Genomic DNA, 14,413 nt, shown 5'->3' with positions numbered 1-14,413 from the left:
TAGGTGTCAGCCACTGTTTGAAGTTTTAGGATTAAAACTGATTAATACAAATTCTAATCCTGAAGGTTGGTTGGGGGGATGCATAAGCATGCATCTATAACACAACATGAAAAGTGCTGTATTAGGGATATGTATAAAGTTATTTGGACTACAGAAGAAAGGGGGACCATTCTTGTTTGGGGAGGACTGGAGATGGCTCTCTAGAAGAGTTGATGTTAGAAACGAGTGTTGAAGGATATAGAGTTCAGGAGGCCAGCTAGACAGGGAGCACTTCTAGGTTGAGACTTGCTATGAAGCAGGCTCAGCATGTTTGAGAAATGGTAATACATTCAAGTATGGCTTAAAAGCAGGGTATAAAATGGCTTAAAATGGGGAATGACTAGAGATGAACTTGAGTGGTAGGCTGGGGCAGGCCTTAGAGGGCTTTTTGAGTTATGCTAAGGGTTTTGGCATGTAAGGATTTTGCTCTATGGTGTACATCATATGCACATTTTAGAGTGATCCATGGCTCTGGGATGTCAGTAGAAGACCACACACGGGGTGCAAGACTGGGGGAAGGAGACTCATCAGAAGACTAGCATAGGACATGTAGACTCATACATCAGACATTTTTTGTGTGTCTTCTCTGTGCTAGACATAGAGCAAAGGGGCCTACCTCCTATCTTAGAAGAGCTTTCCATTTCTTGGGAGCACAGAGAGTACATCAGCAGTAACTGGAGCTGAGATGCTCTGTGATCCAAGGGTTCAGAGTGTACAGGCAGGTGAAGTGAGGGAGGTGGACCCTTCCAAAAGTCTAGAGCTGTCTGTCATGTGCACATGGGTGAAAGAGTACTGATGCCAGGGCACTCCAGGGAAAAATGTGAAGAGGACCAAAAGGAACTCAGAGCTCAGAAGACTCTAGAAGGAGCTGAGAAAGATGGAGAAGGATAATCTGAAGCAGAGTGATTGAGAGTGAGGGGAAGAGAGTCTGGGAGAGGTAACAGATGCTGCCAAGACAGGTATCTCCTGGATGAGGCTGGCATTGCTGATCTCAGAGTGGTGGGCAGAGGATGCCTTCTGGGAGCTGTAGAGTGTGCAGAAGAGGTGGCGAGGATGCTGAGAAGTGAAAATGGCACTCTCTCTTCCAGTAACTGGCAAAGGAATGAAGACAACACAAGTCAGGGAGCTAGAGACTATAGCTGTGTCATAAAGACACAGCTTTTAAGGTATTTGTTCTCATTAGGACTGTCTACAAAATGTGTGGGACCAGCACATAATGAGAATTCAGGGGCCTCTTGCTAAAATAAATTAGTAAGGATTTCAAGACATCAGTAGCAGAGCATTAAGTCTGTTTGTGGCCCTTTTTAAGTGCAGGCCCCTGTGTAGTCACAGCCCATGGGGAAGCCAGCGGTGATTGTCAGGGTAAGGAGACCAGGGAGGAGGAAAGAAGACGGATGGATCTGTGACAGATCCTGTTCCAAGGAGGAGAGGAGGGATCTAGAGTCCAGGTGGAGGTAGAGGATCTAGCCGGAGGAAAAATAGGACATTGGTCATCTCCTGAGATGGGGCAGATGAGGGTGGAGAGGAGTGAACTGGAGTTCATGCTTGCTAAGCTTTTTTGGTGCATGTTGGAGAGCTTTTTTTCTTTACTGGGTAATTTATGGCTGGAGGAAGGTGGTGGAAGTTTGCAGTAGCATGAGGGGAGGGGGAACCTATACTGAGCTGGGCTAACGGGGCTTTGGGTGTGAGAATGGATCATATAGTCACCTGACCATTAGCAGACACTTAGCAGATGGGGCAGGCACAAGGAATTTCCTTGCCACACCCCTGAGATGGTGGGATGGAATTTAAGTTGGGACACCAGGAGACATAGGATGATCAGAAGGATTGGGGGATGTGTGTGGAGGTTGGGGAACACTCAGGGAGGCAGGAAAAGGACAATGAAAGTGGGAGTAGGATTTTGGGAATTTATTTTTCCGGTCACAAGGAAATGGTAAGGTTGGGGTAGGACGTGTCTACAGGACTTATGCAAAGAGTTAAGGAGTAATGCATGGAGAGCTAGAAGCTCCGTGGGGAGCAGAAGGACGTCATGAAGTTATTGTTCTATTAAGACCAGGCCTAAGTGTGCATGTGTGGAAGGAGAGGGAAACTTTAAAGATGGGAGCGAAGCTAAGTGTGGGATTAGGGTTTCTTTCCCCTTAAAACCAGAGAAAATGGAGGGAGACGCCTAATGGAGCCGTCCGGTAAAAACCCTTAAGAGCGACTATTATCAGGGCGATCAATAAGAGGAACCAAGCATACGAAATGTGACTGCCGCCTGAGAATGCAGAGGGCCGCAAATTCTCATTGGAAACGAAGGGAGTCGCCCTTGAGCAGCGGGGAGAGCGGAGCGAGGCAGCACTGAGTCTCGCTGTTCCAGCCTGGAGCAAGCGTCCCTCCAATTCCCTCAGTAGCGAGGGGACCTTGCCTCTGCCTGGTTCCTCCGCAATTCCGAGACCTAACGGGGAAGCGTCCCCGTCTCCGTGGCCGCAGAAGGTTCAGTTAGGGCTTTCGGAAATCTAACTGGGGAGAGAGCCGTGGGTGCTGGGGACAGGTTCAACCAGCACCCGCCAAGGCCAGGCCTGGCGTTGGGATCCCACAGCCTTCTCTCTCAGCCCACTAATCCTCACTCCTCCGCGTCCTCTACGCTTGTCTCTTAAGAATCAGAGCTGCCTGGGCTCTCCTGATCCTTCTCCTTCTTAATCCCCCTCCACCGCTCCCCAGGGAAATCTCGCCTGAGCTCCCATTCGCTGCCACCCGCTCATCCTGACGCTGGGAGCCTCCTGGTTCCCAGCTGGGCTTTTCCGAATCCGGACAGCAGAAGCCCAGCCATTGTTGCCTTCATCTGGAAAGACTGAGCCCTCTCCCAGGTGGGGAAGATGCTCGAGGATAGCCCTGTCTCCCAATCCCCTTCCCAGTTCCCGGGATTCCAAGGGTTGCAGCTGGGATCAGGGCTGCGGGGCGCTCGCACAGCCGAGTCCGCCCGCGGGGCGTTCCCGGTACGCCGCGGCCGCCGGCCTTGGCGCAAAGCTGCGGGCACCGTGCAAGTGGTTCTCCCTTTCGTTGTCGGGGCTGCGGGTACGGTGGATCGGGGCAACCCAGCGGGGAGTACGGGGAACTGAGGAGGGGAGGAGCTGGAGCAAGAGGGGAAGGAGGGGGCGCGCCGGCCCCGCCCCCGCCCCGCCCCCCGCGGCCGGAGCCCGGGCTGCAGACGGGCGCGCCGGAGCCTGCGAGCCCGCGAGTCAGCAAGGCGGCTGCGGCCTCCCCAGCGCGCAGCGACCCGGCGTCCCGGCCTGCGGGCCCGCTGACCCCGGGGCCCGCGCCCCCCGCGGCAGGGATGCATCATGGCCACGCTGGCTTGTCGGGTGCAGTTCTTGGACGACACGGATCCTTTCAACAGCACCAACTTCCCCGAGCCCAGCCGGCCGCCACTGTTCACGTTCCGCGAGGACCTCGCGCTCGGCACCCAGCTGGCCGGGGTCCATCGGTTGCTGCGGGCGCCGCACAAGGTACAACCCGCCGGGCCCCCTGGATGCAGCCCCTGCCGCGGTGCGGCGAGGGTGGGAGCACCACAGGCGGGCTTGGCCGGGCGCGGCTCCCCGGGGACAAGCCCCCAAGGGCAAATCCCCTTCCCCGTTAAGCAGAGGGGGACTCTGGGTACCCGCCAGCTGGCGCGGGACCCTCTTAAGCGGGAGGGAGGACAGCCCCACGCTCCAGCGCAGAGCTGGGGGCGGGTGCGGCCGAGCAGGTGCCGTGTCTGCCGGAGGAGGGATGGAGGAGATTCCCGGTCCCCGCGCCGTTAGCTCGGCTGGGTGGGCGGGGTGGGGTCGGACGCCGGCGATCTGCCGAATATCGGGGAGGGTGCCGAGCGGGGTGCAGAAAGAACCCGGGAGCCGCGGGACTCAGGTCCTTGAGGAGAGCTCTGAGCGACGCCCGGGACAAAACCTCTGTCTGGCCTCTGGGGCGCTGCGGGCGGCCGCGCGACAAAGCGCGCTGGCCGGGGACACCTCCCCCTCCTCCCCTGGGGGGCACCGCGGAGGACGCCAACCGCGCGGTGATAGCGCTCATAGTATCCGCTTTTTCTTCTGAGAAGCAGGTGGCCTTGGGAACCTTGGAGCAGCAGTCTCTGAGGGAGGAGGGGCGGGGGAGCGGAGAAGGGGGCGGCGTGCACAAAGCCTCAGCCTCGGAGCCCCAAATAGTGTCCCCTTGGAAGAATAGCTTCTCAGTCCACCCGTCAGTTTTTTTTTTTTTTTTAAACCCTTTGAAGGAGGACAGGCGTCTTGCTTCCTCCCACTTCAACGGATTGCACCTTGAAGAATTACCAACTCCATAATGCTTTCTGCTTAGGGTGCATATCAAAGCTTGGAGATACTTTATTCGTTGAGGATCTACATTAACAAATCTTTGGAAAAGATAACTTTTGACTCCAAGAACAAAATTGATTTTGAAAAACTTCGGATTGCTCTATGATGTCCACCTGCTTTGGAAGCAGAGGAAGGAGGTTGTATGTAGACCAGTGGACTTTGGCGGTGGTCTCCTCTGTAGTAGCATATGAGCGACCCCCCTCCCCATTTAGTTAGTAACCTAATTTTCAGAGATAAGAAATGGAACAGTTCCATCTCATTCTTGCTGTATTGGTGTAAGGTGGCTATAAGTCACTGTACGTTGAACTTTTGCTGGCTATAAAAACCCAGCTTGGGAGGCAGAGGGACAGAATGACGTATTATGGATTCGGCTGATCAGAATCTTGCTTCTATCTCAGTCTATGGATTCATTTAAAAGTTTTTGAAGAGTTTCTTCTACATCACGATTATTCCATTCATTCTAGTCTCTTATTACAGCGATCTTTTGTTGAAACCACACAGAAGGGTCATAATTGTGACCCTGTGACCTTGAAGTGGTTTCCTTCGATTTCAAACCCTATCTCCATGGGTTGACCTTTCAAGTGGTGAGCTGAAATACGTTTTTTATGTTTCCATGGAAGAATCCCATAGCCTTGCTCCAGTGTTCCCAGTGTGGTAGGAGGAACTCTTTGCTCCACGCACTGCCCCCTTGTGCTAAACACCAACTAGAGCCACAGCGCAGCAGTATACAGCAGATAGATCTCTCTAAGGTGTCGTTTGTGGAACAAACAGAACCAGAAGATGCCCTACACAAACCCTTAACCCTTGTCTTGAGTGCCTGACAGCCTCAGTATCATTTGTATCAAGACCCCTGCAGTACATTCATATGTTGGGCCTTATTTTTCAAATCAAGAGCAGAGTGAATGACTGATTGTATTGGCCAGAGTTCTGAAAGCAGAATCCAGGACATTTATGTACTTAAGGGCAATCATATCTTTAAGATGGTAATGAATATCCTGCAGAGAATCTTAAAATTGGGCAATTCACTATGATAGAAAGAACTAGGGAGTTTAGAGCCCTTGGTGGCATGTCACATGTGCCCATTGGAGCTCTCAATGAATGATCTCATTTATGCTATGTAGCTCCGTGAAGCTATATATTATCCCTGTTTTAGAGATGAAGAATCTGAGGCAGAGAGCAATTAAGTAACCTAGATTTTCTGCTTGGACTAAGAAGCTGAGACTCTAACCAGGTCTGTGTGATTTAAGACCTCTGACCAGTTGCATGTCTGTGGGCAGAAGCTGTACCTCCTGGGGCTTCCAGTCCATTACTTTGGGCAGTTCACGCAATTAACTTTGTGTGCCAGGGACTTTTGGCCTGGGGGGGCAGGTGAATGAATGTACAAGCATGAGTAAGAGCCTGCAGAATTCCTAGCTTGTCAGAGGTGAGACCTTACGGTTACCGACCCTGCTGGGAATAAGCTAATGGTGAGGAGTGAGCTAGTTGCCATCCCAGGACCTTGCCATAAGCAAGCTTTCCTGGGTACAGGGTACACTTCTTCCAGGTCCACTAAGTCTGGCCTTGGCAAAGAAGGGGTTCTTTGGATGGATGGGCTCTCGATGGTAGAAAGAGGGGAGAAACATGAGTGTGGAATGTGCAGATACTGCCAGTGTTCTCAGCAGTCCTGCACCTTCAAGTCCCTGGGGGAGAAACTTTTGATTGAACTAGATCACACACAGAGACAAGCATGCAGGGCTCATGTAGAGCTGGGTGGGTTTTCACAAATACAGATGAATACACCTGTGTAACCAGCCCCAAGAAGGCCCCTTCAGAGGATCCTAGGTTTTCACGGTTACCTAGAGATTCTCCTATCCTGATCTGAGAAACTTTGAACCAGATAATTGCTAAGGCCTTTCTGGCTGAAAATTGGACATTTTAACTCATTACATATTAATTTCACTCATGCTTGCTGACTATCATGTTAGATAAGAACAAGATATTGTACTTATACTTTCTGTTTTTTTTTTTTCAAACTAATAGATTAAAAAATAATCTCAGCTTTTCATGGTACTTTCAGGAAGGATGATTAAATAAATATCATTGGTTTGGTAGCAAAAATGGTCAAAACATGGGACATGCTCATTTGGTGGTTGTATGTTTTGACCGGAATTTAGTGAGGCTTTTTACTTTTGTCTTTAAATGATGCATTACTAGGTGTTTATTTTTGATTTAATGGTTTTAAAGAAAAACTGTAATTATAGGGCTTGTACTTTAGAAAACACTATGCAGTAGAATTAGTAAAATCATAGACATCTTAAAGCTTAGAATGTATTGTGGATTGATTGATGCTAAAGGCATTTAGTGATGTAAGGATTTTTTTTGCCCCATTTGATGGACAAACCTGGAATTGCAGAATATTTTTACAAAAAATAGTGATGAATAACATACATGTTAAAGTGACAATTAGGACTTGATAATTTTTTAAGAACTTTGTAATTTAATTTGAGAAATGTTTCATTGCCTGCTGTGGCCTGAAGAGAGTACAGTTATAATAGCTACCATGTTCTACACACTTGCCTGAGTCAGGGACTATGTTAGACATGCATTACCTCACCAAGCCTGTAACCTCTGACCCCTTGGGCCAGGTGCTGGTCTGTCACAGCAGAAGAGACCAAGATTGGAAGGAAGTCACCTGGCTACATGAGTTTGAGTTCCAGAGTTGTCTTCTGACAGAGGATCTAAGTTCTTTATGATTTTACTTTTGTGTCTCGAATGTTCTACTTTCAGGAAGCCTATCCCTGTTCCAGTACACATCCTGTCATTGGGTCAGTCTTGAGTGTCCTGTGTTTGTTCCTTTCTCACTACCTTTGTCTTGGTGGCTACCTCTCTGCCTCAGCTTGGGCTGGGCATCTCTTGGGTTCTTATTAGAACCGTACAACCTCAGGGCTTTCCTGACCTGCCAAATCACAGCAAGCATCTTGTCCCAATGTCCTGATGATTCCTGTGCAGTCTACAGTCTGAGTAGCACAGGTTCCAAAGGGTATATATCAAGCTGTCAGTACACAGGGTCCTCACAGTCTCCTCTGTTCACAGAGAACTTCCTGAGGGTGAAGACCTGGCTGCTCAGTTCTCCGTTTTGTCCCTAGAAGCTAAGTAGTGCTAAGACAGGGTGTGCACTGAGTTGATTGATTGGTGTTAGTTTTAGAACACAAATCCACTGGTATTATTGCACTAATGAATTTCCACCTTAATCCTCTTAAGGGACACATCTGTTTGCTACATTACATTAAGATTTTTTAAAGATGAGATCATTAGTAAACTGGGCAAGTGGGTTGGATCACAGCATCTTAGGACAACACTGTTTATGAATGTTAAAGGAATGGCTGAAAGTATCTCCATATAAGCAGGGTTGAATCTGACTGCACCATAATTAGCTCAGTTGGTTGGAGCCTTGCTATTGAGATCGGGATCATGGGATTGAACCCTTTATGGGTCAGTTGGCTTTGTTTCATGCATGGCCACAGACCATGCCGGTAACTCAGCCAGACATCCAGCAGGTGCTGTCATGGCTCCTTGCAAGGATGTGGGTTGGAACAGGCTGTTAGCAGTCTTGGCATGGGGGAGAGTATGCTATATAATGAGCTTGGGCTGCACTGTAGGCCTCCACAGAGGACTTCCTTCATTCCCACAACAACTCTAGCAGGTAGACAGAAGAGGAATCCCCAGTTAATAAGTAAGGAAACTGAGGCACAGGGAGCTTAAGCAGGTTGTCTAAGGCCATACTGCTTTAAGTGTAGGAGCTGGGATTTAAGGTCAAGTCTTTTTTTACTCCAAAGCCTGTAGCCAACTGTGTCCCATTATTAGAAAACCAGCAGAGCACATGCTGTCTGTGCAGGTGCCGGTGGGGGTGGGGCAGGGTAGCTGCATTGCTTTGCACACGGCTGCCTGTCACAGGGTTGTGATTTAAATGGCTCTGCTCTGGTAAGTCCTTCCAGGGTTGAGCCTCTGTGAGACTGTGGCTTTTGTCCTCAGAGTCCAACCTGGGTCCCTAGGCAAAAACAGCAGGACTGCCTTCCTCCTCCCCCGCCCAACTCAGAAATGTTAGCTGTTACTGGTGGCAGCTTTAAAACTGATTAACATGCTGAAGCCAACTCCGGAACACCCCTCCCCCACTCTCCTTTCTTCTCCATGGTTTATTTCTCTCCAGTGATGAAACTTCTGAGCACTTGGGAACTTTTCTCTCTTCTGATAGAGGATGGTCAGTGCTCCTGACCACCTCTGCATCTTATCTTGAGGTGTTCTCTTGCTCCTGTGGCTAGCTTAGGAATGTCCCTGATTGAAAAATGCCTTTCTAATCAGCATAACTGGGTCCACCCCTGCAGGTCATTTGCAGAGTCCTGGGTTTGTCATTAGATGCTCCTTTATAGAGACAGTCAGATTTTTTGGGGTTGGGAAGAGAGAGAGGTGGAGAAGTGTTTCTGGGCCTTATTCTGATCTAAGGAAGAAAGAATGGGGAAAATTAAGTTACAATAAAGGTTAAACCTTACTGTAGGGATGCAATCAGCAAAATCCAGATTGTGGAAATAAGTTTCTCTAAAAAAATAAACTGCACAGAAAATAAAATTAAAAAAGAAAGGGTCAAAGGAAATCTTAGATGAAAAGAGATGGGAGAGATTTGTTAACCAATGGCTATGTGTGGCTCTAATAAGTTAAATATGGATTCAAACAAATACATTGTAAATAAGTATTTGAGATCATTGGGGAAAGTTGAACAATGACTATTTGGTACTAAAATTATTAACTATTAATAATATTGTGGTTATTTTTGAATAAAAATTTGTTTCTTTCAGAAATATATCCTGAGATATTTATAGTTGAAATTGCAACTAGAAGTTGCTTCAAAATGGGCCAGAAAAAAGGAAAGGCAAATAGGTCAGTATATAAAGGAAATGAAGTAGATAATGAGTTATGCTGGGCTGTGGGTATATGGGGGAAGGTCTTACAGTATTTTCTCTACTTTTGCATATATTAAAGTTTTTTTTTTTTTTTTAATAAAAGAGCTAAAAAACCAATTAGATTATGAGTTCTAGCACTCGCTTTGGGACCGGAGCTCTTTCATTAAGCTTCATGGTGTGTCCTCAGTATGCTCACAATAGCTGAGATGGGTAACTCTCAGTGAATTTTTTATTCTGCCTTAGAGAAACAAGCAAGTGTAGGCATCAATCTTTTTATGATCTGATTGTCTCTTAAGGCTCAGTCAATTCCCATGATGAGGTCAGCAACCACCAGTTACACAAACTGTTAGTTCAGTGAAGGAAATGCTAAGGTAGAGATATACCCATGGCTTCAGTATGGTCACCTGCATTTTTAATCACTAAACCAGAGATGTGGCTAAGGCTATCATAAGTGATACCAACATAAAGACACTTTTTCCCAAGGGCTGTTGGAGCCTGTGACATGCTTACGCCAGGGTCTTGCCTGATTCAAAATGAGCCAACCCTGCCTCCACCCTCATTATGCCTCTGAAAAGCATCTCAGGGTACAGTGAATAGCAGTGATGTGATGTATGTGAAAACCTAAGTTGATTGACTGCCTTGGTACCCTTACTATTATGGTCAACTTTTGATTTTCTATGGGCAGATAAATCCACTTGTGGGTTAACTATTGACGAAGGGGTGAGACAGATTGTTTTGGAAACAAAAAATTAAATTACCATGTATCAGCAAGAATATATACCCAGAAGTTTCTCTATTTTTAGAGACACATGTAACAAATGGAATCTACAGTGTCTCTATTTACAACTGGGTACATATCTCCTTTCAGTAGGGAGTTTTGTAACAGAAATTAAAATGTTAGACTTCAAAGAAAAAAATTTTTAGAGCTTGAAATTAGGAGAAAAAAAATCTTAAAATTTGTGAATAAATTGAAAAAAGGGAAAATGTTAGCAATTCAATAAAGAACAGTATCTCTAGATTCGGCAAAAACGAAGCAAATTTCGTTTTTTGAGCACCTCCTTGAGTATTTCTTATCATTCTTAAAAAAGGAGAAATTTAAGAAGGAGGCTTCTTTGGTGTGATAAGGCTACTCTGTCTCCATCATGCACTGATTTTTATAGCAGGGAATGAAATGCCAGGCTCTTAAAGGGCAGCTTGGGTTTTATAGCAAATGAATTGATGGGCAAATTCTCCTAGCTTGAATGAGAGGCGGGAGATGCTGAGAGGTGGGCTCTTGGAAGAGAGAAGGAGGAGGAAAGCCCTTCTGGCCAAACCAGAGTCACACACAGCACTGCGGCCGTTCACTGCCACAATATTGAGTAAAGAAGTTTACACTAAGCTGGGTGTGGTGATGCATGCCTGTATGTATGCCTAGCTACCCGAGAGGTGAAGGTAGGAGGATCTCGATCTGAAGCCAATCTCGGGGCTGGTGGGGGGTGAGAGGAGAGGGAAGTGTGAGGTGATATCTGGAAAATAAACTAAAGCAAAAAGGGCTGGGGTGTGACTCTAAGTAGTAGAGCGCTTACTTAGCAAGCACAAGGCTCTGAGGTCAAAGTTTGTACCAGTTACATTTTATATCATATATGCATCCATTTTATCTATGATTTGAGGCCCCCTTCTCTGACCCTCCCCTTGTTAAAATTATTAGTTCTCACAATTCATGCAAAATGAATATGTGGTGACACTGGCATCGAGACAATTGGTTTAAACAATGTCTTTCTTGTATTTTTGTACTTTTCTTAAATGAAAGCCAAATATAATATGAATGGTGCCACACCTGGAAATCTGGCCTTCAACCCTTGCACACAATTAGGAGACTTCTTTTTGGGAGACATTGCTGCTGTGCTGGTCTGATTTCATGCTGTGTGCAGTTTGGAGGGCATGGAGTGTGTCCCTGGGAAAGCAGCCAATAGAGGTCAGGAGGTTGTGGGGTATCGAAGTGGGGGGAACTGCTGCAGTATATCACTTCCACAGACTTTGGGCATGTTTCTGGGCTCCCTGCTCTTTTGTCTTGTACTAACATGACACTGGCTTGCTGTCATTTGTGGTAAGTCTTGATGTCTGGTGAGATGGAGGCTTCCTCCTTTGCATTGGAGGATAGCCATGAATAGGAAAAAAGAAAAAGGGTAGAGAGAACCAGATGTGCTTCCCTCTGTGGATTTAAGTGTGCAGGAGCAGCCCAGGCAAGAGACTTACATGATCAGCTGCAGAGCAAAGAAGCATTTTAAAAAAATGAGGGTCACATTATGTCGCTCGTTGGCATCAAATGTCCCTCAGGCCCTCTGTTATTCTGAGCAGATTTCAAAGTCCTAGAATGGCTGGACCACTGCTCTAAGATGGCAGAGTGTTTTATTTTTATTTTTGTGTGTATCTCCTGTTACTGGTATAGCCCTAGAACCTAGTACAATGCCTGGCACACAGTGAATGTACAGTAAATATTTATTGTGTGGGTGATTTACTGTAACTTAGAATTGGAGTGGAAGATAAGTGACCTCCTCATCCTAGCTGTCTCGGTACAGAAGTCCCTGCTGTATAGCACCTGGTAAAATGCCTTCTATGTCCATCTGTGAAAGTGACCCACTGTGCCCTGCCTCTAAGTGCAGGCTTTTCTGGTTTTGAACTTTGTCAGACCATTCCTCCATATGATGAGGTGGACAGTCATCTCCCCACAGGTGGGGATGGAGGTAGACTTGGACAATTAATTAGTTGGCTGTGCCAAGAAATAGGATGGATAAAGCAGGAGAAGCCTGACGTAAGACCTGTGACCTGTCAGTAGTGCCTAGAGGATGTAGGTGGAAATATTAAACCTGTTACCCTCCCCTGTGGGGGCAGAGGTAAGAAGCTGGTTTCTCCCCACATGACAACTGAGTAATGTGGACTATTTCTAGTACTCACAGCGGCATATGTCTTGGTGTGTGTGTGCCTTGACCCCTACTGCATCTTTACCCTGTAGTTCCATGTAGCTGTGAATTGAACTGTGTGTGTGGAATCAGGGTGATGCTGCTGGGGAGAGGTTACAATGACAAGCTAGATTCTGTGAGGGAGGACCCAGGTAGAGATTCCATCCTCATACAACCAACAACTATACGAGCTCAACACAGAATGAGTATATATCGGAGTTTGGAGATTACAGAGAAGCACATTGACAAAACACAAATCACTTTTCTTGTCACCCAAGTAAACCACTTGTAACACTTTTGTGTCTTACCAGAACTTTAAAATCTATGAATAGCAAACATAATAGCATACCTGAGCACCTTCTCAAGCGTTAAACATTCGAGGTAAATGGTAACCCAATCTGTCCATGAGCCATGATTGCTCTCTGGGCCCATGAAGGAAAGTGCTCCATTTTCTTTAATGGTTAATTTATCCCATGCTTGGTACATAATAAATGTTTATTAGATGCATGCAGAAGTGAACCATTGGATGTTTAGGTTGTTGCCAGTAAAGATATAGATAATGCTGTAATATATGTGCATATGTATATCTATACACTTGCACATATATACATATATATTTACATATATATATATGCTTACAAAAAAAATAAATGCTTGTGCTCATAGCTGATTATTTCCCTAAGATGAATTCCTAGCTGTTTATATGCTGAGTCGAAGGTCCAAGATTTCGTTTTGGATTGGAGCATTTTCCCCCATTTTAAATATTAGAGGTACTTGGACAGGTGGCCTCTACATTAGGGTATGGCCGGTAGGAGCTAAGCAAGCTATGAAGCTCAGGCCACACTGACTTCTTCATTTGCTCTCAGCTACTGATGTCACCACTGAGAGTGACATAGAGATGACTATAAAAACCATGAGTAAATTATATGTGTGGATCCCATTGCTTCTCCCTTCTTTGGAGAAGATGCTTGTGCTAGGTACTCCCCTAGACCACCCAAGCTGTGCACTGAGCACCCACCACCCATGACCCTCGGGTTCTTATTTTGTTCTATGAAAAGCCCCAGCAGCAGGCAGCACTTCTTAACTCCCCTTTCATTTCGGAGTTCCTGGGACAGTGCCTGATATATAATAAGTGCTAGTAAATGGTTTTTGGATATTTGAGAGAATGTTAAGTGGAAAGAGTGCAGTGTCTATAGACATGATGATTGCAAGAATGGAAAAGTGTTTGTAGGGTAGGCCTTGATCTTATGTCCTCAGGCCTTTGTCACATCTCTGATCTATCCACATGACTAATGTATTTTGTAACTGTGGGTGAGTTCAATTTTTCTTACCTTGTCCTTATTGGATTTATGCTAGTTCCTTCAGAAAGGAAGGCTCAGGTTGGCAAGGCTAAGGTTGACTTTACCATCATTTGTTTCCTTTTGAGTTTGGGTGGGGGTAGACATGAGGGGTGGGGAGGGGGCTCTCCTGGGTGGAAAGTAGGGAGGACTGCTCTGATGGAGGAGGATCCCTGGACATACTTGAGGTCTGTCATCCAGGATGGAGAAGTACCACCTCGTGAGCTGGATGTTCCTCATTACCGTGGTCCTGAGCCTTGTGCCATGTCTCAGCACAGGCACAAGTCTGAGTCTTGGGGAGGGAGAAGAGAGCTCACAAGAAGTGAGCTTGTGGGATGGGCAGAGGCCCTGAGGCCAGTGTGGCCTTGGTGGCTACAGCAGCTGTGATGAGTGGACCTGGTCACAGAGTCCAAGGGCCCTTTCCACACATGGAAATTCTGCCTTTTATAACTGTGGAGATGGTGGGTAGGAGTCTGTTTCGGGTGATAGCACTTACCTTAGAGAGGTATATTACCCCTTACCCTGTCAGATCTTAGCTGCAGGCCACATGGGTGCTTCTGATAGCAGTTTCCATAAACCACTAGGACCCAGCAATATCTTAGTGATAAGTGTGTGGGTGGCCAATGGCAGGAGATGGGAGTTGTCTTCCTGTGGGTCCTCCATTCTAGCACACGTGTCTGGGAGCTGGAGGGGAAAGCTGTTGGACAGTCCTGTCCAGAACAATAGTCAGGGATGTGAGTGGTTTTTTGTTCCCAGAACTGGGTGCATTTTTGTGGACAGTGATTCATCATGGAATATGCCAGAAATGGAACCGTGGCATG

General features: G+C 46.7%; 1 protein-coding gene across 10 annotated transcripts in view; it reads left to right on the top strand.

Moving 5' to 3' along the window:
* Nucleotides 1-3,250: 3,250 nt before the first annotated feature.
* Nucleotides 3,251-14,413, top strand: part of Fhod3 (formin homology 2 domain containing 3) — a 489,096-nt gene continuing 477,933 nt past the window's right edge. For 3 of the 10 annotated variants that reach the window (XM_074069983.1, XM_020174902.2, XM_074069991.1), the window contains exon 1: nucleotides 3,251-3,527. In XM_074069983.1, coding sequence (XP_073926084.1) covers nucleotides 3,363-3,527 — 165 coding nt within the window. In that variant the 5' untranslated portion in view covers nucleotides 3,251-3,362. The remainder of the gene's footprint in view (nucleotides 3,528-14,413) is intronic. The other 7 variants (XM_074069987.1, XM_074069982.1, XM_074069981.1 and 4 more) reach the window with 3 other exon arrangements.

Source organism: Castor canadensis, chromosome 4 (genome assembly GCF_047511655.1).
Source record: "Castor canadensis chromosome 4, mCasCan1.hap1v2, whole genome shotgun sequence".
Taxonomy (NCBI): domain Eukaryota; kingdom Metazoa; phylum Chordata; class Mammalia; order Rodentia; family Castoridae; genus Castor; species Castor canadensis.
This window is presented reverse-complemented; position numbering and strand designations above follow the sequence as displayed.